Source organism: Betta splendens, chromosome 21 (assembly GCF_900634795.4).
Source record: "Betta splendens chromosome 21, fBetSpl5.4, whole genome shotgun sequence".
NCBI classification, from domain to species: Eukaryota; Metazoa; Chordata; class Actinopteri; order Anabantiformes; family Osphronemidae; genus Betta; species Betta splendens.
In genome coordinates, this window is record NC_040899.1 from 2,248,809 (window position 1) to 2,272,356 (window position 23,548).

Below are 23,548 nucleotides of genomic sequence, written 5' to 3' on the forward strand. Positions count from 1 at the left end.
GTACCTTACCTTTATCCAGCTTGCAGCGCTCTCTAGATAATAATCCACGGTGTCGTGGCTGGTGGGTTTTTTTGTGTATATAAAACACTAAATACACATTCCTTGATATTTTAACATGCTTAGTTTATTTTGTTTTACAAAGGAATGGCATGAAAAGTTACTTTGCTTTATTACTATATTACCATTACTCTAAATACACTTTACATCCAAAAGCTAAAAGGTAAAACAGAAAAATGCAAAGCTGTCATTTTACAGAAATCTTATTAGTGTCTCTCTAACAGAAAAGGTCAGTTTACTTTTCTATGTCTCAGTGCAGCATATTTGCCTCACAGGAGCCAGGCTTCAGAATCTGAAGTGTTAAAATTAGTTTGATAGATTTTCTAAACCAGGGGTGAAAAAGAGCATAAACCAGCGGGTTCAGGCAGGAGTTAAAGTAATAAAGACATAAAACGAAAGAGGCTGAGTAAGCGCTGACCACAGCATTCTGGCCTGTGACTGTGACGCAAAAATATGGGCAAATGCATAAAACAAACACAAGTATAACAACTCCCAGAGTCCTGGCTGCTTTGATCTCAGACTTCCTTGCTGTTACAGTCACTGAACGCAGGTGTGGGGCGGCTGCAATATGAGACCGCATAGCACGAGCCTGAGCCATAGCCACCACAAATACTCTGACATACAGAACCATAGTAACAGTAATGGGAATGAGGAAGATGAAAATAAAATCTGTAAACTGATGAATGAGATTGTTATTGAGCACACACTCCCCATCGCAGGATTTGAACCTGCCTGGTTGTTTAAAATCATCATTCATCACTATGCTGACATAGATGAGAGAATAGATCCAACACAGCAAAACACAGACATGAACTCTTTTAGGTGTGACTTTGGTCGTGTAATGCAGAGGGTCACAGATGGCAAGATAACGATCCACTGATATAAGCAGCATGATTCCTATTGAAGTACAGGAAGAAATGTAGTCTAAAGCAAAATAAAGGGTACACATGTGGTCACCCAGAAGCCAGCAGCCATTGATGAGCATAATTTGAAACAACATAACAAGGCCCACGAAGAAATCTGACACAGCCAGAGAGAGTAGGAGAAAGTTAGTGGGGGTGCGAAGCTGCCTGGAGAGGAGAGAAAACAGGTATTATTGAAGCCTATGGCCAGGTTTCTGGGTCAAAAATAAATTTACACCATAATGAATGAAATGAGCCTACCTGAAGTGGGAGATGGAGACAATGACAAGGAGGTTGAGAGTCACAGTGAGCAGAAAAATCCAGGAAAGCACCGTGTAAAAGAGTAGAGTATGAGAGCGTGGGCGCTTTGTCTTCCAGCAGGAGGTGTTGAGCTGTGGAAAGCAGAGCTCAGCCTCCTCCTCCATCATCATCAGAGAGAAGCTGCTGAGCTCTGGCAGCTCTGACCAAAGCTCCTACTTACTGTATAGAGTAGTAGTTCTAATCTGTAATCTGTAGTCCCTCCTCTAACATTCACTCTCTGGATTACTCCAATGTCTATGCTGTCAATATATATGATGTACGTATATATGTGTCCTGCAATTCCTGTTTTATTTTGTAGTATTCCTCGTTTCTGTTTTTGTCACCAGATCGTTGTTTTTCACTTGTTCATTTCACCTGTTCAACCCTCCAGCGCTCATGTCATGTAAGTCCTGCCGTGTACCGATTGTGGGTCATATTTTGATCTAGTTTTGCCTGCTCCCCGTCTGTACAGTTGCCTTGATCTTGTCAATCTGTGTACTGACTTTTGCCTTGCCTGACCACGAGCCTGAATAAACCTTGACTAACCAGAGTTCCTGCAAGATGTGCGTGTGGGTCCTTCACCTTAAACCGTGACTGTACGATCTGGCCAGACTTAGGCCCAGCCTGCACCTGCCTGCCCAGCTCAAAGAAATACTGGAGATTTGCCCAGCTCAAACTCCAGTTTTCTGGAAGGACTTTTTGCACCGGTGCAGTCACAGAACCGCAGCCCACTCCAGTCACAGAGCCGCAGCCCCGCTCCAGTCACAGAACCACAGCCTGCCTTAGTACCGCAGCCCGCTCCAATCACAGAAACGCAGCCCGCTCCAGTCACAGAGCCGCAGCCCGTCACGGAATTGCAGCCCGCTCCAGTCACAGAAACGTGGGCAGATCCAGTCACAGGATCGCATCCAGGTCCTGCCACAGAACCACAGTCTGTTAACTGGCCGGCACCGCAGCCAGTTCCAGGCCCCTGGCGCCTGGCCGCTACCGCAGCTCTCCCGCCATGTCAGACCCAGGTTGCACCGGATCTCCTGCTATGTCGGACTTCTGCTGCAACGGTGTCCCTGCCATACAAGAACCCTACTGCTCCAGCGGCAGATGCTCAGACCCAAGTTCCTGCCCCAACCCAGTCCCGGAAAGCACGCGCATCTGGCCCCTGCTATGGCTGCAGTTCCGCCAAGCCAGGTCTCCATTCTGCCCAGTGTTGGCTAAGGAGGGGAGGCCATTCTACCCAGTATTGGCTCCGAAGAGGAGGCCATTCTGCCCAGTATTGGCTCCGAAGAGGAGGCCATTCTGCCCTGTGTTGGCTCCGAAGAGGAGGCCATTCTGCCCTGTGTTGGCTCCGAAGAGAAGGCCATTTTGTCCTGTTTCGGCTCTAAAGGGGAGGCCATTTATAGCCCCGTTCCCTGTGGCGGGTCCGAGCAGACGCCTTCTGTCTCAGTCCCCGCTGACCATGAAGAAGACATCCAAGTTCCCCGTCCTGGTGGTTCAAACTGAGTCACTCCGGTCCTGGATCCGGGGCCTTCGGCTTTCTTGTGTGCAGGTGTCTTCCCCGGAGGTTCTGGTGTTCCCCAGAGGAGCCTGGTTGCTCTCACCCCTGGTGGTACTAGGGAAGGCACGCCAGCCTCCGCCTCCTGGGGACCGAGGACAAGTACGACCGCCGGGATCCCTGAGTCCTCTGCTTCCCTGTGTGCAGGTGCAGCTTTTGCAGTCCCTGGTGGTCTGGTCCCGGTCTCGGCCGCATCGGTGTCTGGGGGCTCGGCTCCGGCCGCGTCTGCATCGGTTCCTGGTAGTCCGGTCTTGACCACGTCTGTCTCGGTTCCTGATGGTCTGGTACCGACCACATCTGCATCAGCTCCTGGTGGCCTGGTCCTGGTCACGTCTGCATCAGCTCCTGGTCTCTCTGCCTCTTGGAGCGTCGTCCACCTGGAGGGCGTCGTCACTCGTGTTGGGCCATTGGAGGCGCCTTGCTCAGTCGCCGGCCTCCTAGGATTACAGTTTTGTCCTTGGGCACTGAGTTTGTCATTCCTGCCTAGCGGCTGTTGAGCCGAGACTCTTCTCGCCACTACCCTCCTTGAGGGAGTATCTGAACTTTGTGTGTCTTGTATGAAGTGGACACTTGCTCTGGACTCTGTTTTGACTTTTGTTTGAGTTTTGTCTGGTTTCTGCAGGGGTCGTTTTGAGGATTGTTTGTGGTGGCCCTCCGCCTGTCCTCCCTCCGCCCACCCTGTTCAGGGTGCCTCAAGCCCTCCTCCTGTCCTCCCTCCTCCCTGCCGGTTAGGGGGCTGATGGCGGCTTTGTGGGGGGGGTCTGGGTTCCTGCATTTCCTGTTTCATTTTGTAGTATTCCTGGTTTCTGTTCCATCATGCCTTTTCCTGCTTTATGTTTTTGTCACGTGACCACACAGCTGTTTTCAATCCAGTCTTTAGTTTAGAATATAACCACCAGCACTTAGCTTTGTTCCCTGCCAGATCGTTGTTTTTCACTTGTTCATTTCACCTGTTCAACCCTCCAGCGCTCATGTCATGTAAGTCCTGCCGTGTACCGATTGTGGATCGTATTTTGATCTAGTCTTGCCTGCTCCCTGTCTGTACCGTTGCCTTGATCTTGTCAATCTGTGTACCGACTTTTGCCTGCCTGACCACGAGCCTTCATGGAAGATGTGCGTGCATATACATATGTATATGTGTGTGTGTGTGTGTGTGTGTGTGTGTGTGTGTGTGTGTGTGTGTGTGTGTGTGTGTGTGTGTGAGTGACGGCACTTGTGCGCCTCTCTCAAGACGCACCATCAAAAGAAGGATACACAAGAAAAGGACTATAAAAACAACAACGTTACCACATACCAACTGTTGCTCTCACAACTGTTGCTCTAGGAAAGCAGTAGTTTTAAAATAAAAATAAACACAAAACAAAAGACTGGTCAACTCCTGGATTGCTTGGACACACGATCTTGGCTCAGCCCCCTTCCCGGGGACCACTAGGACACACCGTGACAGCTGAGCAGAAGGGGTCCTCCTTGGACCACCACAAGAAACAGGACCAGGAACAAGGGCATGCGTGGTCTCCTCCGGGCCGTGTTTGTATACACACACGCACAAATAAAATTTCCCCACTCACCCCCTTTTTCCTTAGGGCGGTCTTACTCCTACAAGCTCGGGTCATCTACCAGAGGCCTGGGAGCTTGAGGGTCCTGCACAGTATCTTAGCTGTTCCTAGGACTACACTCTTCTGGACAGAGTGTTCCTATCACCATGGGTAACACTTGTGCCCTCACCCTCCACATCTTCTTTATCTCTACTTTTAGCCCTTGCTACTTCTGGATCTTCTTGTGCTCCTTCTTCCTGATGTTGCTATCACCTGGGATTGCTACATCTATCCCTACAGCCTTGTTCTCTTATTTGTCCACCACTACTAAGTTGGGTCGGTTGGTTGGTCATTACCAGTTTGTCAGTCTGTATCTAGAAGTCCTACAGGATCTTGGCTCAGTCCTGAGCCAAGGGCCTCTGCCTTTTTTACTCAGTTAGCAATAATATTGCGTTCATTAATTATTAACTTAAAATCACACAACATACAACTCTCCAATGAAGCAATTGCATTACTAACCCTGTGCCCCAGTAGGTCACCGCCTCACCAAACTAACTGATACATATTCAGATTTGGAGCTCTGGGGTGTATAAAGGGGAGTGACATCTTATGTATTACTATATTCAAACCAAAGCACATATAGTGCATTATATATTTACATAGAAAGTGCAAATGTTGAAAAACACCAGAAAAAGTTCTCTACATGTGACAGACAACTAGAATGAATTTTCTTAGTGTTTCTTGGTAAGAAGCAAGCGGAGTAAAGTGAAAACTGAAGACACTGACAAAACCTGCAGTGTTTTATATAGACCCAAACGCACAGCACAGACAGAACTTGACTTGAAGGGATTTATTTTGAGCGTCATCAGGCAGGCGGAGGTCAGTACACAGAACATCCACACACTCCAGCGAAGGTACAGGCAGGGACAAGACAGAGGTCAGAGAACTGGTACACAGCCGGACTTACTGATGAACGCTGAAGAGTAGGCATGGGTACATGAACTAACAATCTGGCAGCAAGTGTGGTGAGTACTGGAGTTTAAATACCTGACTGATTACTGATTGACTACAGCTGATGAATCATAAGAATGGAGAGGGAGACAGGAGGGAACCAGAGCAGACCAGGAACTAAACAGGAAGTGGACAAAATAAAACAGGAAACCAGACAACGATGCTGAGACTGTGACATATATACTGTAGTCTTGTAATCTTACGTGGCTTACCTGACATCAAATATTCAAAATATATTGTGTTATACATGCTGCCTCACTCAAAAACACAATGTGTTCTACATACATAAGAAGAAGAATAATAGGAAATATTATTATTATTTCTAATAATAATAATATTTCCTCTTATTATTATTATGGACTGACTTTAGAGTATGTAAGATATAAAGTTATTGGCTCAGAAGTAATAAAGCCTTACTTTGTCACATTACAGAACCCCTTTAACACATATTGGTGTTACGAGACCCAGGCTTCAGAATTTTAAGTGTGACAAGAAGTGTAATCGCTTTTCTAAACCAGGGGTAAAGAAAGACATAGATCAGCGGATTAAGGCAGGAGTTAAAATAGACTAAACATATTACAAATGATACAGAGGAAGTGTTGAGTAGGGAGAGGTGGTCAAGGAGGGTGATACAGAAGTACGGACAAATACATAATAGAAACACGGCTATAACAATACCAAGAGTCCTGGCTGCTTTGATCTCTGATTTCATAGCAGTATTCTGTGGATTTTGCAGTGATAAAGCTCCAATATTAGATTTCACAGCACGAGCCTGAGACACAGCCACCATAAACACGCGCATATACAGAACTATGATGACAGTGATAGGAATAATAAAGGTCAAAATAAGATCTGCAACACGTTCAGACACATTTGAGATTATCACGCACTCTCCAACACAGGAATTAAACCTGCCTGGTGATCTAAGGTTGTCCTTAAGCAGCACACCGAGGACAAAGAGGGAGAGAAACCAGCACAAAGACACGCACGCCTGAACTCTTTTAGGTGTGACCTTGGTGGAGTAATGCAGAGGGTCACAGATGGCCACATACCGGTCAATAGATATAAGCACTAAAATTCCTACTGATGTAGAGGTACAGATATAGTCTAAGACATAATAAATAGTACACATAAGATCCCCGAGTAACCAGCAACCATCTATTAGCATTATTTGAAACATCCAGAGGAAACCCACGAAGAAATCTGAAATAGCCAGAGAGAGGAGGAGGATGTTGGTACAAGTGTGGAGCTGTCTGGAGAGAATAGAGAAGCATATGAGTTATTTCAGCAGGATAAATATAAGTCTGAAATAGAGAGACACAATAAATATGTGCAAACATGAAGTGGGAGATGGAGATAATGACCAGAAGGTTGAGAGTCACAGTGAGCAGAGAGACGCAGGACAGCACTGTGTAAATAAACAAAGTCTGAGAGTGAGGGCGCTTTGTCTTCCAGCAGGAGGTGTTGAGCTGTGGAAAGCAGAGCTCAGCCTCCTCCATCATCATCATCAGAGAGAAGCTGGAAGCTCTGACCTTTAGAGTTTTGTAATTTTCCTCCCATGCTAAGAAAGTCCATCCTCCATTACTCATGCATCATTACTGCTTCATCATCCACACATTAAAATTTGTTGAATTTATTGAAATAACATTTTCAAAGGATTCGAAATAAAGTTTTAATAAGAGAAGAAAATGTTCAGTTAAATAAAGTCTTACTCATCTTTCATTCTGCTATGTGAGAAGTGAGACCTACCAGCTCACCTGAGACGGGGTAATGACTGGAAACGATGTAAAAAAGATGGGTAATGTTGTCTTCGGACATTACCCCATCTTCGGGTGAGCTGGTAGGGCTCACTTTTCAGAATGGATGTCGGAAGTGGAATGGCTACTTGTCGAATGGCACCAAACTGCAGAAAACCCAGTCTGGGTTTGAGTTTACAGGTACAGTAAAGGCAGTGACGATGACGCAGAGAGGGTAATGGAGGAAAAGTTAACTCGACTACTCCAGGGGGCACAGCTGGGGAAGATGACAAAGTTCCTGCATGGACGTTAGCAGAAGGAGGAGAGAGATCTCCAGGAGATCTGGGGGCTGCGTGACACTATACAACAGTCACTTTGGGGCAGAGAGGGGTCATCCTGGACAGTCAGATCATGGATCATGTCCCAAGAGAGGGGAACGTGGAACAGGGCTGTGTGACAGGAAACCCATCCACATGTAATATATAACTTTTAGGCATTGTTGGACACTGGTTACTCTATGTCATTCATGAAATCGAAGTTGACATTGAAAGTGGGGAAATGTGAGTGGGCCAAACAAGAGGTACAGTACCTGGGTAATGGACAGCTACGTCTCCAAGTCAGCAAGGTTGAAGCCATCTGCCAAAGTCCAAATCCAAAGATGAAAAAGGATGTGAGGTCGTTCCTAGACCTGGTGGGCTTGTACAGTCACAAACTTTGCGTCAATGGAAACTCTTTTGACTATTGTGCTGAATAAGGGTGAGAAGCCAATCATGTACCATGTAGCCACTCGTTGTTGCCAAGGGAGGCTTGCTACTCTGCAATGAAGAAAGAGTGTGGGCCTTGGAGATTGTATTATTATTATTATTACCTTCTAGGGTGTGAGTTGTTAAATTTGATTTACTGGTTAAATCATGATATTATGTCACCAATAAGGCTGACTGATTTATTGTGTCTTACTTATTGTCATCATGACAATAGAGCGCTGGGCTACTTGTGATTCCTAGAGTCTTTAAATGTAGAATGGGAGGCAGAGCTTTTAGCTACCAAGCTCCTCTCCTGTGGAACCAGCGCCCTCTTTAGGTCCGAGAAGCTGACACTCTCTCCACCTTTAGGAGCAAGAATAAAACCTTCCTTTTTGATAAAGCTTATAGTTGGAGATGGTTCAGGTCATATGGATAATTTCTTAGTTAAGATGCAATAGACATATATGTAGCAATCCACGTGTAAGCTTCCACAGAGACAAAGCTGCAATTCACCAGAAGATAAGAATACAGGGAATTCTTGTCTATTCCACAGGACACTGTTTCCTCTCACTACAGAACTGTGAGTTTAACATAAACAACACACATATGGCTAAGTGCACATCAAGGAGGCCAGGCTCACAGTTTGGCCGCTTTTTTCTGACTCAAGGCATGCAAGAAGCATGCCGATATTGTAGGTGAGTTAGGATGCCAGTTTATATAGCTTGGTTTTGTTCCTCCCTTGTTTTTAGTTTCTTATTATTACTGTTAGGCAGAGGTAGGGGTTTTTGTCACCTTTAAAAAAATGCACTGTGGGTTTACAGTATTGGTGCTTTAATTAAAATGACACCTAACAGCAATTGAGCCACCCTGTTTTTATTCCATCGTTTTCTGACATTACCCTGTCTTGGGTGAGCTGGTAGGTCACTTTTCACAGTCATGAGAACTGCATTTCTTATAGTGTGTTGGTCCTGATGTGATATGAACTTACAAAAGTACCACATCTTGACAAAAGCAACAAAGCGGACATGAAGGAATCAACATTACGTTTTAACTTAAAGCAGTGTAAACAATATTACACGACTTTTAAATAAGAACAAGTGACAGAGCTACAAGACAGAGCTACAAGACAGGCGCGACCTCCTCCTGGCGGTTGTGGGGGACTGCAGCCGGAACTGCGACAGGAACTGCGGCAGGCGCAACCTCCTCCTGGAGGTCGTGGGGGACTGCAGCCGGAACTGCGACAGGAACTGCAGCTGGCGCGACCTCCTCCTGGAGGTCGGCGGGGACTGCGACAGGAACTCCGGCTGGCGCAAGCTCCTCCTGGAGGTCGGCGGGGACTGCGACAGGAACTCCAGGTGGCGCAACCTCCTCCTGGAGGTCGGCGGGGACTGCGACAGGAACTCCAGCTGGCGCGACCTCCTCCTGGAGGTCGGCGGGGACTGCGGCAGAAGCTCCGAGGCTGACAGGAACTAGAACGGCGTCCTCGCGGGAGCCGACAGGAACAGGAACTAGAACGGCGTCCTCGCGGGAGCCGACAGGAACAGTGACTGGAACGACCTCTACAGGGCGACAGGAACTGGAACGACCTCTACAGGGCCGACAGGAACTAGAACGGCGTCCTTACTGGAGCCGACAGGAACAGGAACGGCCTCTACAGGGCCGACAGGAACAGGAACGGCGTCCTTACCGGAGCCGACAGGAACAGGAACGACCTCTACAGGATTGACGGGAATTGGAGCGGCGTCCTCACTGGAGTCGGCAGTGCTGCTCTCAGACTCCTCATTGGAGCCGGCAGCGCTGCTCTCGGACTCCTCACTGGAGCCGGCAGCGCTGCTCTCGGACTCCTCACTGGAGTCGGCAGCGACTGAGACGACGTCCTCCCTGGAGCCGGCATGGCTGCTTGCAGCTGCCGAGCTCGACTGAGTAGACGTCGAGCCTGATTGGGTGTAAATAGCACTTGTTTGTCGGGTGGTGCCCTCTGGCTGGGACAAGGCCTGAGCGTGACTTGACTGGACTGGAACCTGAATGTGACTCGACTGGACTGGAGCCTGGACGTGACTCGACTGGACTGGGACCTGGACGTGACTCGACTGGACTGGGACCTGGACGTGACTGGACTGGACTGGGACCTGGGCGTGACTGGACTGGACTGGAACATGGGCGTGACTGGACTGGACTGGAACCTGGGCATGATTGGACTGGACTGGAACCTGGGCGTGACTGGACTGGACTGGAACCTGGGCGTGAGTGGACTGGGCTGGGACCTGGACACGACAAGGCTGAGCGGGACCCTGAGCGGAGCACGACTGAGCTGGGGCTGGAGCCTGAGCGGAGCACGACTGAGCTGGGGCTGGAGCCTGAGCAGAGAACGACTGAACTGGGGCTGGAGCCTGAGCAGAGCACGACTGAACTGGGGCTGGAGCCTGAGCAGAGCACGACTGAACTGGGGCTGGAGCCTGAGCAGAGCACGACTGAACTGGGGCTGGACCATGAGCAGAGCACGACTGAACTGGGGCTGGACCATGAGCAGAGCACGACTGAACTGGGGCTGGAGCCTGAGCAGAGCACGACTGAACTGGAGCTGGAGCCTGAGCAGAGCACGACTGAACTGGAGCTGGAGCCTGAGCAGAGCACGACTGAACTGGGGCTGGAGGCTGAGCAGAGCACGACTGAACTGGGGCTGGAGGCTGAGCAGAGCACGACTGAACTGGGGCTGGAGCCTGAGCAGAGCACGACTGAACTGGGGCTGGAGCCCGAGCAGAGCACGACTGAACTGGGGCTGGAGGCTGAGCAGAGCACGACTGAACTGGGGCTGGGGCCCGAGCAGAGCACGACTGAACTGGGGCTGGAGGCTGAGCAGAGCACGACTGAACTGGGGCTGGGGCCCGAGCGTGACAGGGCTGCACTGGAGCCTAAACGCATGACAGGGCTGCACTGGAACCTAAACGCATGACAGGGCTGCACTGGAACCTGAGCGTGACAGGGCTGCACTGGAACCTGAGCGTGACAGCGCTGCACTGGAACCTGAGCGTGACAAGACTGACCTGGCTCAGGAGCAGGCGTGGCTGCTGGCTGCAGGCCTGGGAGTTGCAGGGCCTCACGCAGGGCAGGTTCCCTCAGGATGAGGGCAGCTGCCTCCTCGAACAGTTGTTTCTTCGTGCCCTGGTCTGCTGTCGAATCAGCAGTGCCCATCAGGTGGGCAAAAAGGAACGCAACCGGGGGAGAACAGTGGAGGTGGATCCGCTGTGCGACGCTATCTGGGATGCCTGCAATCGACATGACACAGTCAGTAGGGAAACCGAGGGAATCCTTTGCCGGGGAGGAGAGCTGCTCGGCCACCGCGACCGAGGTCTCTGGACCCTGGACCCCGGAACCGTGCCCTCGCAGACACCGTCTGGAGCGCCTGCGGCTGACCGTCGTCTGAGGCGCTAAGAGCGGCGGGGGCTGGGTCTCTGTAGCTGGGTCCGAGTGGCGAACAGAGGCGGCGGCGTTTAAAGCTTGGGTTGGAGGCGCCGGAGCGGTGACAGGAACGTGAACCGCCAGAGCGGCGACAGGAACGGGAACATGATCCGCTGGATTGGCGGCAGGAACGGAGACGTGAACCGCCGGAGCGGCGACAGGAACGTGAACATGATCCGCTGGTTTGGCGGCAGGAACGGAGACGTGGGCCGCCGGAGCGCGCAGCGCGAGTGCCAAATCCCTCCGCATCAGCTGGAGCCTGTCAAAGAGTGCCTGCACTCCGGGGTACTCACGCCACCAAAACTCGTCCTCCAGAATTTCAATGGCCACGTTTACAACGCCTTGGGACTGCCCGCTTCCGCATATTTCTTAGCCAGTCTCTGGAAATCGCCGCGGATTTCCTCCGGTAAGCTCGGGGAAAAAAAACTCCATCGCTCCGGTGCGTGGTTATACCCGGAGGCGAGCAAACAGCAAAGCGGTCAAAAGCAGGCAAGACCAGCAACATGAAACTACAAGACTAGAACGCTGGATAGTGGTGCTATGATTCAACAATCTGGCAGCTAGAGTGTGTTAGAGGTGGAGACTAAATACTGGTGTTGATTTACTAATTACGGACAGGTGTGGGTAATGGGAACCGGTGATGACAGAAACAGCTGAGGTGAGATGTGAACAGGAAGTCCTTTCAGAATAAAGCAGGAACTGACATGAATCGTGACAAAGGGTTAATATTTTAATTGTAAAGTTTGTATTTCTAAATGAGTGCCAAAAACTGAAAACTAAAAAGCAGTTAATATTATCAAAGTTTGGATTGTATCATACAGAAACAACGTTGCTGGTGCATTTTTCAACATTCTATTAGAATGGATTTGAGCTCTCATGCTGTTCAACAGAATATACAACAATCATGAACTACACAGTGTCAGTCTACAGTATGTTGGCATTACAGGAGTCAGGTTGAAGGATCTCAAAAGTAGCAATGAGTTTAACAGACTTTAGAAACCACGGATAACAAAATGCATAAATCACTGGGTTCAGGCAAGAGTTGAAATAGAATAGCCAGGTCTCCAAGGGAACAGATGTGATGCCAAACAAAGTGTTCCTGCCGACAAGAGAGGAGCAGTAATACGGAGAAAGACAGGTCAGAAACACAACAATGACAACACCCAGAGTTCTGGCTGCTTTTATCTCCGATTTCTTAATATGCACAGCTACTGACTGTTGAAACATGAGAGTTTTAACATGAGGATTCATAGCTCGAGCATGAGACACAGCCACCACAAACACTCTCAAATACAGAACTATGATGACAGTGACCGGACCAATGAACGTAAGAAACAGGTCAAAAACCCCCGCAATATAGTCAATGACAGTCACACATTCTCCAGAGCAGGAATTGTACTTGCCAGGCTGCTTCAGGTTGTCCCTCATGATGAAACTGTTGTACAGGACAGAGCAGAGCCAACAGAGGCAGGTGCAATTGGTCACTCCACGTATAGTGACTTTAGTGTGGTAATGCAGAGGGTCACAAATGGCTACATAACGGTCGACTGATATGAGAACCATGTTACCCACGGAGGAAGAGGTTATAACAAACTCTAAAGTACAATACAGAGTGCAAATGAGGTCCCCCAGGAACCAGCAGTCATTCGTGAGGATAATCTGAAAACACATAATGATGCCCACAGAAAAATCGGATACAGCCAGAGAGAGGAGAAGGAGGTTGGTGGGGGTGTGGAGCTGCCTGGAGAAAAACAGGAGTAATGTGGATTATCCTGCAATCACTGTAGTACTAGACAGATATAAGCCTAAAAGCAGTGTTTACAATTCTGAGCAGCATCAAATATTTCTTCCTACTTGAAGTGAGAGATGGAGATAATGACCAGCAAGTTGAGAGTCGCAGTGAGCAGAGAAATGGACGACAACACAATGTAAATAAACACAACCTCAGCATGTGGGCGTTTCAGCTTGCTGCAGGAGGAGTTCAGGAAAAGTGGAAAGCAAAGCTCGGTTTCTTTTGGAGTCTCCATTACCAGACAGAATGTTAAGAGACGCTACTGAGCCCTGGCAAATCTGTCATATGGTCTGGTCATTTATCCTGTTTCTCTTCCCTCACTCGCCTTTCCTTAGCCTACTTCAGCCAACCCAACCAAAATCCCTCCTACTGAGTCATTTACATTTTCTAGGTCCCTCCCTCACAGAGAACTGAGATAACAGAACTGTAGATAACAAAGTCAATCAAATAGAGAATAGAAAACAAACATAAAACAAAGCATTTCACTAATGCAGAGTTACAGGAAGTCACTTCCTCCATCATCAGAAATGTGTAAAGGAATCACTAAAAGACGAAATGAAACCACTTCTCCATCATACACAATGAAACCGATCAAAAGCTATTAGTAGTGACTTTTAGACGAGGCTGCCTTGGCAAACAACTTCTATCCATAGAATACACAGTTTGTTATTTTGACCATTAGCTTATGTTCATTTTATAAAGTTAAAATGTAACAATGTAAAGTTAAAATAATGTGGACATTAACAAATTAATGATATGTACATAGACAAGTTGATGAATGAAATAAAATGAGTTCCTATGGCTAAATGGATGTTGGATCTGGTGTCACCAGAGGGAAAAAATAGGAGGGATTAGAAAGACCAGGAGACATACAGTAAAGCAGCAATATGATAAAGTGTCTGGCAGGCAAGTGGCAGGGCTCAGCAGCTTCTCATCTCTGCTCTCTCACATGATGGATTCCCTTGAAGAAACAGCTCTGTGCTTCCCACACCTCCTCAACACCTCCTGCAGGACAGCCACACATTCCTACTTTGTATCTCTGCTTGCTTACATTGGGCTGTCCTGCATTTCTCTGCTTACGGTGACTCTTAACCTACTGGTTATAATCTCCATTTCCCACTTCAGGTAGTCAAATTTTTGATTAATTGTAAAAAAGAAAAAGTGTTAAATAATAGGGGTTAAAATAAATTAGGAATACTTTTCTTCCTCCCCAGGCAGCTCCACACTCCCACCAACCTCCTCCTCCTCTCTCTGGCTGTCTCTGATTTCTTCATTGGCTTCCTCATGCTCATCCAAATTATGCTCATAAACGGCTGCTGGCTCCTGGGTGACCTCATGTGTTCACTGTATTATGTTGTGGACTGGATTATTACCTCCACCTCTATAGGAAACATGGTTCTCATATCCATAGACCGCTATGTGGCTATATGCTACCCTTTGCATTATTCTAACAAAGTCACTGAGAAGCGAGTCCAAGTGTGTATTTGTGCTTGTTGGACGTGTTCAGCTCTGAGTAACAGTTTTCTGCTGAGAGATAACCTGGAGCATCCAGGCAAGTATAACTCCTGCTATGGTGAGTGTGTGGTTGTTATTGATTACGTAGCTGGAGTTTTCGATCTGTTCTTGTCCTTCATTGGACCCATCACCCTAATCATGGGTTTGTATCTTAGAGTGTTTATGGAAGCTCTGTCTCAGGCTCGTGCCGTTCGTTCCCACGTTGTAGCAGTGTCGCCTCAGGGTTCCATCAGTGTAACAGCAAAGAGTTTTGAGCTAAAAGCAGCCAGGACTCTGGGTGTTGTTATCCTTGTGTTTCTTATATGTCTTTGCCCTTTCTTCTGTTTTTCAGTCACAGGCCAGAACACTTCATCTTCTGCTTTTGTAATATGTTTGTTTTACTTTAACTCCTGCCTGAATCCTGTCATTTATGCCTTTTGTTACCCCTGGTTTAGAAAATCTGTAAAATGTATATTTACACTTAAAATACTGCAACCTGACTCATGTGAGGCCAAGGTGACATAGAGAGCGTGTAAATCTGTCCTTACTTGCCCAACCACTATTTTTGTAGAAAGTTCTATTTATAGTTCATAATGGTCTTTTAAGTCGCTATAGGACCTGACAACACACAGCAAGATACAGATATTCTGTCACCTGAAGCCAAGTGTAACAACAGTTAAACACTTGCTGCCCCTGTTACTTCTGCCAGTGACGTTCACTGCGCTGACTACATGTATAATCAACACAAATTTCAATGAGATTTCCCACTTTCAGACAGTGAGAGGATTAAATGAGTGAGAATAAGACCACTGCAGATAATCATTGACGATTCTGTACAAAAGGATATAAACCAAGTTCCTTTGAAAGCTTACTGCTAGCCAAAAACATATTACAGAAATTACAGCTGATTAAGAATTTTGGCTAAAAATGATGGTGTGTGAAAAATGTGTTCAAATATGCATAAGGATCAGGGAGTTAATCAACGTTAGTGACTGCAAATACAGCAGCTCCACTTACTTAAGGATCTGTTTAGCCTCATTGGTTCATTTCATGATGATGACGATGATGATGATGGGTGACCAAGTACAGTATGAAACAGCAAACCTGACGCCACAGGGACAGGTGGAGGAAGAAGGTAGGGTAATACATATTAACCAGTGACATACAGCTTGTAGCAGAGGCCCGCACGGTTGTGATGATGAATCCGAGTGAGGAAACTGAGCTCTGCTTTCCACAGCTCCCCAACTCTTCCTGCAGGATTGCCAAGCGTTCTTCCTCTCTGTCCCTGCTCATTTACACTCTGCTGTCATCCATCTCTTTGCTCACTGTGACCCTGAACCTGCTAGTCATCATCTCCATATCTCACTTTAAGTAGAGAAACTGTTTATTACCTAATCAGTCCTGTTTCATGTTTTTCAGTGATGACGTTTAATAGATAATGGTCAACGTTGCTGTTCTTCCTCTTCAGGCAGCTCCACACACCCACCAGCCTCCTCCTCCTCTCTCTGGCTGTCTCCGATCTCTTCATTGGCTTCGTCATGCTTTTTCAGATTATGCTCATAAATGGCTGCTGGCTCCTGGGTAACCTCATGTGTGCTTTGTATTATCTTATGGCCTGCATTGTTACCTCCACCTCCATAGGAAACATGGTTCTCATATCCATGGACCGCTATGTGGCTATTTGTGACCCTCTGCAATATTCCACTAAAATCACACAAACACGAGTTCAGGTCTGTGTGTGGGTGTTGTGGATGTGTTCTGCTGTAGTTGGAGTTTTGGGTCTTGACCTGAAGCATCCAAGCAGGTACAGCATCTGCTTTGGAGAATGTGTGTTTGTTATCGATTACATTAATGGACGCATTGATCTGTTTTTGTCCTTCATCGGTCCAGTCACTGTCATAATAATTTTGTATATGAGAGTATTTATAATAGCTGTGTCTCAGGCCCGGGCCATGCGCTCGCACGTAGTTACAGTCACACATTCAGTGAGTGTAACTGCTAAGAAATCAGAAATTAAAGCAGCCAGAACACTGGGTGTAGTTGTGGTCACATTTCTAATATGTCTCTGTCCATACTTTAGTGTTACTCTTACAGGCCAGGACACTTTGCTGAATTCTTCCTCTTCGGCCTTTGTAATTTGGTTGTTCTCTTTTAACTCCTGTCTAAACCCTGTGATTTATGCTTTTTTTTACCCCTGGTTCAGAAAATCTGTTAAACTAATTGTTACACTCAGGATACTGCAGCCTGACTCCTGTGAGACCAACATAACTTAGCCCTGGAATCCATGCAGTTAGATAACATGGGTATCCTGATAAAGATAAATGTTAACATAAAGTATGGACGGTTCTCTACACGAAATGTTACTGTAGACTGGGAGAATGTGCCCTCTAAACACACATAGTTTAAATAAATAACATATGCATAGACTGTAAGTGCATGTGTATAATATCACAGTGCTGTCATTGATGGAATGATGAAAATGGACTATATTCATTGGGGGGTTTACACTTTTGTAGCACCAGGCAGGCATAACTACTGCTCTGTGTTAAACTCATTACAATGCTGGATGTCTTGATCAGTATTTGCACTTTATCTGTCACATTAAATGCTTCCTCCTGTGCTTTTACAGTGTGTTTATTCTCTTTTAAGTCTGGTTTAGGTCCTGTGATCTTTGTTTACAACAGCAAACAACTTAACCCAACCCAACACTGAAGACAGGCTACTGCTTAAATCATACCACATCTTGAGTACTGTGAGGCTGATATAACATAATAAATATGCTTTTATACATTTTAATTTTTTAAATATATTTCAGAAATAAAAACTTCTTGATGCCAACATCAAATACAGGGACAATAAAATAAATTGTGAAACATGTATGTACAGTATATGATTATCAACATCTTTGATACACTACTTAATACAAAATACTTGAATTGTAAACATAACGTTTTCTTTTCATTTTAATAAAAATGCTATTTTTGGGTTATTGTCCCTTTAGACCATCAAAGCATGCACAATATAACAGATTACTACAGTCTTTCAAGCCATGGAAGGGCATGATTTACTGAAGTTCACAAATGAATCTACATCTAAGAAAGTAGAAGTTAGTTGAAATCGCAAATTGATATTTTTTTTTAGGTTAAATTGGTCACAGCATAAGCTATAGTATATACTGTAGCTACACAAACTGTGTGGATTTCATTATGGTTTGTAAAATGGGACACCTACTGTTAGACAAGTAGATTCTGTCCCTGTCACTGAGAAACACTTCCGAACAAGAGGGAGGAGGGAGAAAATAGATAAAGGAGCCACACAACACAGTTTCTATCAGAAGGCTGACAGAGCTCAGCAGCTTCGTCGTTTTTTCTGGGGATGGAGCTCCTCGAGGAAACTGAGCTCTGTTTTCCGCATTTCCCCAATACCTCGTGCAGGATCGCTAAGAGCTCTCAGTCTGCAACCCTGCTCACTTACACTCTGCTGTCGTTTATCTCTGTGCTTACTATGACTCTCAACCTCCTGGTCATCATCTCCATCTCACACTTCAAGTAGTGATATATATTTTATATCATTGTATAAGTGTGTTTTGACTCCAGGCATTCTCTTTACCTACTGGTATTTTGATTCATTATACAATTTATGACACCGTATGTGTTGTATTCTCCAGGCAGCTCCGCACTCCCACCAACCTCCTCCTCCTCTCTCTGGCTGTCTCAGATTTCATCATTGGATTTCTCATGCTGTTTCAAATGATGACAATAAGTGGCTGCTGGCTCCTGGGTGACCTGATGTGTTCTCTGTATTATGTTCTGGCCTGTATTACAACCTCTGCCTCCATAGGAAACATGGTTCTCATATCTATGGACCGCTATGTGGCTATATGCTACCCTCTGCATTATCCCTCCAAAGTCAATCAAAAAAAAGCTCAAGTTTGCATTTGTCTTTGTTGGACGTGTTCAGCTCTGAGTAACAGTCTTCTGCAGAAGGACAGCCTGGAACACCCAGGCATGTACAAGTCCTGCTATGGAGAGTGTGTGTTTGTTGTGGATTACATTTCTGGGCGTGTTGATCTGTTTTTGTCCTTAATCGGCCCCATCACTGTGATCGTAGTTTTGTATATGAGAGTGTTCATAGAGGCTGTCTCTCAGGCTCGTGCCATGCGATCTCACACTAAGACTGTGTGTCCTCAGGGCTCAGAGACTGTAATGGCAAAGAAGTCTGAAATCAAAGCAGCCAGGACTCTGGGTGTTGTAATACTCGGGTTTCTAATTTGCCTGTGCCCTTACTTTAGTGCCACACTTTCAGGCCAGGACACACTATTCAACACTTCATTGTCAGCTTTTGCAATTTGTTTGTTGTATTTTAACTCTTGTGTAAACCCTATAATCTATTCATTATTTTACCCCTGGTTCAGAAAATCCATCAAAACAATTGTCACACTTGAGATATTGCAGACAGGCTCCTGTGAGGCCAACATAATATAAAGAGTCGCATAACATCTGAGGAGACATTTCATTCATTTAGGGAAATGCGGGAATCTTTACACAAATCAAAAAATTGTAGACACAGTGATATTTTTTCTGCAGAGTCACATACAGTATAACTTTATGTATAATGATATACTGTAAAGTATTGCCTGCAAAAAGTGTTTTGCTTTTTATACTGTATGAACGGGAGGAAGGGGAGGAAATTTGCATTCATACATAGTATATGGGAAGACTATTTGTATACAAATATATTTGTATACAAATATATATATATATATACACATATACATATAAATACATATGTACTATATGTATTTGTATCTTGTGATCTTAGCTAAAGTTGAGTTGAAGTTGAAGATAGAAAGTGTCTAATTCAAATACTTATGAATAATAATAATTATGACATATTTAGAATTTGAGTGCCCAGCTGTGCTCAGCTGTGTACAACCAGAATTTCAAATTGGTTGGAAACAAATTGATTTGTATAATACTTTCATTGAATTGCACTGCTGAAGACTTTGTGCACATGCAGCACGTCTGTAAAGTGAGATCCAGTTTAGGACCAATGCCTGTACAAATAGTGCTACATTTATTTAAATCGTTCTTTCATACAACACAGAACTAAATTGTAATAGAGGCACTTAAAAAAAGTGAATGAATACATTTTAGTTGGTTTATCCAATTAATAAATGTTAAGTATTTACAAGTTATGGCAGTTTAAAACCGAAATAAGCAGCTGTATGCTTAGACAGACGGGGCTTTACTTAGCGGTGCGCACTCTCACGTGCAGCATTTGATTTGTGTCGGACAAGCTGCTGATGGACATGGTACAGAATGCAGCCGTGTGCGTTTGCTTTTTCTTTCTCTCTTTTTTGTTGCAAATCATGAAAATTAATCAGATGTTCTCAACAGTCTCTTTGGCTAGCCAAAGTGGAAAATATGTGTTTACACATTAATACGTAACCACAGGGGAAGGCATGAGAAACACACCTTGAAACCAATGAGTAGATACTGCTAGTCTATGCAAGTCTTAGGTACAGTAGTGTAGTGGTTAATGCACCTCCTTTCAATGCTTTTGTCCCAGGTTTGAGTCTCGGTGGGAACAGTCTTTCAATTTTAAATAATGAAAGAACAACTTGGGTTAGTGTTAATCCTTAATCTTGCCTTACCAAAAAGAGCCAGTAGAACATGTTTTCTCATGCATCAGTCATTTGAATATAATATACAGAAGCCTCAATTGTAATGCAACTCCCAACTAGACATACTGTAACTATGCCATACAATATACTATGTATATAGTACCAATTATTGTAACATCACAAAGTAAGAAATTAAAGAATTGGAATTAGCCATGAGAACCAACTCAGCATTCAGACGTACCAGGGAGGTCCGGATGAGCCTAAAGAAAATCTTCGATTAGGTTGGCGTCCAAGATGTCCTGGACCGGAACCCATGAGTGTTCCTCTGGCCTGTACCAGTCGACGAGGTACTGACAACCCCAGCCTCGTCGTCGTCAAGCCAGGAGAGCCCTGAGCAGGGTCAATGGGTCATCAATGACCAGTGGACGAGGTTGTGAAGGAGCCGGAGGAATCAGTGGAAAGATGCAGACAGGCGACTGACGTGAAATGTGGAGTGGATTCGCATGACTTTGGTTATTGCAAATGGCCGAATTAATCTCTGTGCCAACGTACGTGATTCCACCCGCAACGGCAGGTCCTTTGTGGCCACACCTTGTCGCCCAAAGCATACAGAGGCTCGGAAAAGGGCTTACGGTCCGCCGCCACCTTATGCCATGCTTTGTGCCCTCAACATGACCTGCCGGGCTTGACGCCCAGTTAAACAGGTTCTTGGATGAGAGTATCCGAGGTCCTGTCTCTAACTGCTGATTGGTTCTCTCCGTTTGCCCACTAGATTCCAGGTGATAACCGGACTACAGACTGACCTCTGCCCCCAGCAACGCGCAGAACCCCCGCCAGAACGAAGAGACAAACTGAGGACCCCTGTTGGAGCGATGTGCAACCATGGACGATGGGGCACCGAGAGCGGATGCAGGAGGCCCGCCGGACGCTGATGGGATGATTTGTGGGCAGCACAGTGAGGACTCCTGGATGTCCTTCTTGAACCCAAGCCACCAGAACTGGCTCCCCACCACAAACGCTGTACGGCCTCCTCTTGGATGCCCACTGATGCGGGAGGTGTGCGCTCAGTGGATCACCACTTCTTGTAACTCTGGAGGCATGAATAACTGGTTAAAGGAACATGCTGGCAATACTGGCCTGTCTCGGCTTGCTGCCTTTACCTGGGCCTCGATCGACCAGGTCAATGCTCCCACCACACATCCGGGAGGCAGGATCGGTGCTGGCTCCGACACATTCACTACCGCACCTGGCGAGAGTTCAGGTGTTTAGCCGTCCTGAGGTACTCCAGGTTTTTATGGTTGGTAAAAATCACAAACGGCTGTTCCGCCCCCTCCAGCCAGTGCCTCCAATACTCTAGTGCGCTTTCACTGCCAATAGCTCCCGGTCTCTAATGTCGTAGTTTCTCTTGGCCTGCGACATTTTGCGGGACATAAAGGCACACGGATGCAACATGCCATCCTATGCACCCACCCCAGACTGGAAGGCGTCCACCTCCACCAGCATCCGAAGGATGGGTGCCGACGAGAAACTCTTTTTCAGCTGGTGGAAGGCGGTATCAGCCTCCGAGGTCCACTGGAACCTGAGTTTGGCAGAGATAAGGGAGCTGCGATAGTGCTTATCCTGCGGATGAACGTCTATAAAAGTTTGCAAATCCCAGGAACCGCTGAATGTCCCGTCGGCTCTGTGGTGTGGGCCAGGCCTCCACCGCCCAGGTCTTTGCGAGATACATGTTGATCTGCCCCTGGAAAATGATAAATCCGAGGAAACATACAGTTTACACGTGGAACTCACATTTCTCGGCCTTGACAAACAGCTGGTGCTCCAAAAGCACCTTCCGCACATGCATGTGATGCTTTTTTTCTGAAAATCAGAATGTCATCTAGGTAGACAAACACAAACTCGTTGACCCTGCTACCCAGTACCTCGTTCACCAGCCCCTGAAACACTGCCGGCGCATTGGTAAGGCCGAACAATTGGCCCCCGATTGTCGATGTAACCATTAGCCTCTGGCCTAATGGCGAGCCTGCCCTTTTAGCGGCCGTCCTGGCCCGAGCTCCGCCCGTCTCCGATCCCCGCGCCTCTGCACACTGCTCCAGCTCGCTGCTCAACAACCATCGGTCAATCCGGATAGCGAGTTTAATCAGCGCGTCCAGCTCTCTGGGTAGGTCTCATGCAGCCAAGCAGTCCTTTACGCGGCAAGGTAATTCCCGAATTAATACGTCTCCCAGCACGATGGCGCCACTCGGCTGTAGCCCATACCTCAGCGACTCCCGTGAGGTAGGAGAGCGCAAACGCTACCTTGGATTGTTCCGTTGGGAATTGTGGTGCGTGAAATTCATAATTAATTTCACAATGGGAGAAAGAGTTCTGCAGTCACCTGGTTCTCCGGAGAAGCAATGAGGTGCTCCCAGGCGGATGTCCGGTGCGGGCGGGTGGCTGCTCATGATTATGATGATGACGAAAGCGGGACCGAAACTCTGTGGCTGCGTGAGGTCCATGACGGCGTTTTCCTGTCGGGCAGCACAGCGACCCAGGTCCTGAAGCGTGGCGTCGGTTTGGCTTTCGAGGTCCTTGACACGTTGGTCCTGAGCCTGGAGGGCAGATTGCACAGACTTGATGCTGGCTGGATCCATTGTTCACCAGATTGTTCTGTCAGGGCTGGCAGGTGTCTTGACAAAGCAGACCCACATGCCTGGCGCCGGAGACCGGGAAGGAATATGTACACAGTCTTTAATGTTCACAGTGGTTCCAGGCACAAGTACAGTACAGGCACAGACACACGTAACGAGGTTCTGTTAAAGGAGCGGGTAAACAGCGATCGTCAGACAGGCAGTGTCGGCAACAGGATAGCTCGGCTAAGTTACTAATGGACTGGGCAAGATCAAGGTCGAGGTAGAGTTGGCAACAGGATAAGCTCGGCTAAGGTACAAGAGGCCTAGGCTACAAACAAGGTCAAGAACTGGCACGAATGGTAACTGAAACTACGGACGAAACAATGGTGGAAAGCGGAAGTAAATAAACGACAATCTGGCGGAGGTCTGGATGTTAAATACCCTGTCTTAATTAGAGATTACCAACAGCTGATGTATTTGTGACCGGAAGTAAGGCTTCCAGACAGAACCGGTAGTATTACAAAATAAAACAGGAATTGATAACAGTGGCTACGGCAACAGGTAAAAACATGACAATGAGTTGATTTTTTAGTGTTTGAATTTTAGGAGAAAGCTCACTTCTACCCAGCTTGAACATTACAGCAGCTGCTAAACCAAGTTAAAGGTGTTTATTAATGTATTTAGAGTAGTCCAGGTGGCCAGTCTAAAGATAGACAGATTGGCCCCACCAAG

General features: G+C 46.7%; 5 protein-coding genes across 5 annotated transcripts; 3 read left to right on the forward strand and 2 right to left on the reverse strand.

Moving 5' to 3' along the window:
* Nucleotides 1-38: 38 nt before the first annotated feature.
* On the reverse strand, nt 39-5,773 carry LOC114847715 (trace amine-associated receptor 13c-like). Its single transcript, XM_029137740.3, has 2 exons — nt 1,221-5,773; nt 39-1,127 (listed from the first exon to the last, which is right to left on the reverse strand). The coding sequence occupies exons 1-2, from the start codon at nt 1,388-1,390 to the stop codon at nt 308-310; spliced, it is 990 nt and encodes a 329-aa protein (XP_028993573.1). The 5' UTR covers nt 1,391-5,773; the 3' UTR covers nt 39-307.
* A 5,332-nt stretch (nt 5,774-11,105) lies between these two features.
* LOC114847730 (trace amine-associated receptor 13c-like) lies at nt 11,106-14,302 on the reverse strand. The gene is made up of 2 exons (XM_041068855.2): nt 13,147-14,302; nt 11,106-13,033 (listed from the first exon to the last, which is right to left on the reverse strand). The coding sequence occupies exons 1-2, from the start codon at nt 13,317-13,319 to the stop codon at nt 12,217-12,219; spliced, it is 990 nt and encodes a 329-aa protein (XP_040924789.1). The 5' UTR covers nt 13,320-14,302; the 3' UTR covers nt 11,106-12,216.
* LOC121201903 (trace amine-associated receptor 13c-like) lies at nt 14,034-15,103 on the forward strand. The gene is made up of 2 exons (XM_041068835.1): nt 14,034-14,209; nt 14,299-15,103. Exons 1-2 carry the CDS (start codon nt 14,034-14,036, stop codon nt 15,101-15,103), a joined length of 981 nt encoding a protein of 326 aa, XP_040924769.1.
* Nucleotides 15,104-15,773: 670 nt separating this feature from the next.
* LOC121201904 (trace amine-associated receptor 13c-like) lies at nt 15,774-16,851 on the forward strand. The gene is made up of 2 exons (XM_041068836.1): nt 15,774-15,949; nt 16,047-16,851. Exons 1-2 carry the CDS (start codon nt 15,774-15,776, stop codon nt 16,849-16,851), a joined length of 981 nt encoding a protein of 326 aa, XP_040924770.1.
* Nucleotides 16,852-17,953: 1,102 nt separating this feature from the next.
* On the forward strand, nt 17,954-19,062 carry LOC114847751 (trace amine-associated receptor 13c-like). The gene is made up of 2 exons (XM_029137783.1): nt 17,954-18,126; nt 18,246-19,062. Exons 1-2 carry the CDS (start codon nt 17,954-17,956, stop codon nt 19,060-19,062), a joined length of 990 nt encoding a protein of 329 aa, XP_028993616.1.
* The last annotated feature ends 4,486 nt before the right edge of the window (nt 19,063-23,548 follow it).

Coding starts and splice junctions, on each gene's coding strand:
- LOC114847715 (XM_029137740.3), bottom strand. CDS start 1,390: ATGATGATGGAGGAGGAGGCTGAGCTCTGCTTTCCACAGCTCAACACC. Junction 1,128..1,220: donor GTCTCCATCTCCCACTTCAG/GTAGGCTCATTT, acceptor TCTCCTCTCCAG/GCAGCTTCGCACCCCCACTA.
- LOC114847730 (XM_041068855.2), bottom strand. CDS start 13,319: ATGGAGACTCCAAAAGAAACCGAGCTTTGCTTTCCACTTTTCCTGAAC. Junction 13,034..13,146: donor ATCTCCATCTCTCACTTCAA/GTAGGAAGAAAT, acceptor GTTTTTCTCCAG/GCAGCTCCACACCCCCACCA.
- LOC121201903 (XM_041068835.1), top strand. CDS start 14,034: ATGATGGATTCCCTTGAAGAAACAGCTCTGTGCTTCCCACACCTCCTC. Junction 14,210..14,298: donor ATCTCCATTTCCCACTTCAG/GTAGTCAAATTT, acceptor CTTCCTCCCCAG/GCAGCTCCACACTCCCACCA.
- LOC121201904 (XM_041068836.1), top strand. CDS start 15,774: ATGATGAATCCGAGTGAGGAAACTGAGCTCTGCTTTCCACAGCTCCCC. Junction 15,950..16,046: donor ATCTCCATATCTCACTTTAA/GTAGAGAAACTG, acceptor CTTCCTCTTCAG/GCAGCTCCACACACCCACCA.
- LOC114847751 (XM_029137783.1), top strand. CDS start 17,954: ATGGAGCTCCTCGAGGAAACTGAGCTCTGTTTTCCGCATTTCCCCAAT. Junction 18,127..18,245: donor ATCTCCATCTCACACTTCAA/GTAGTGATATAT, acceptor TGTATTCTCCAG/GCAGCTCCGCACTCCCACCA.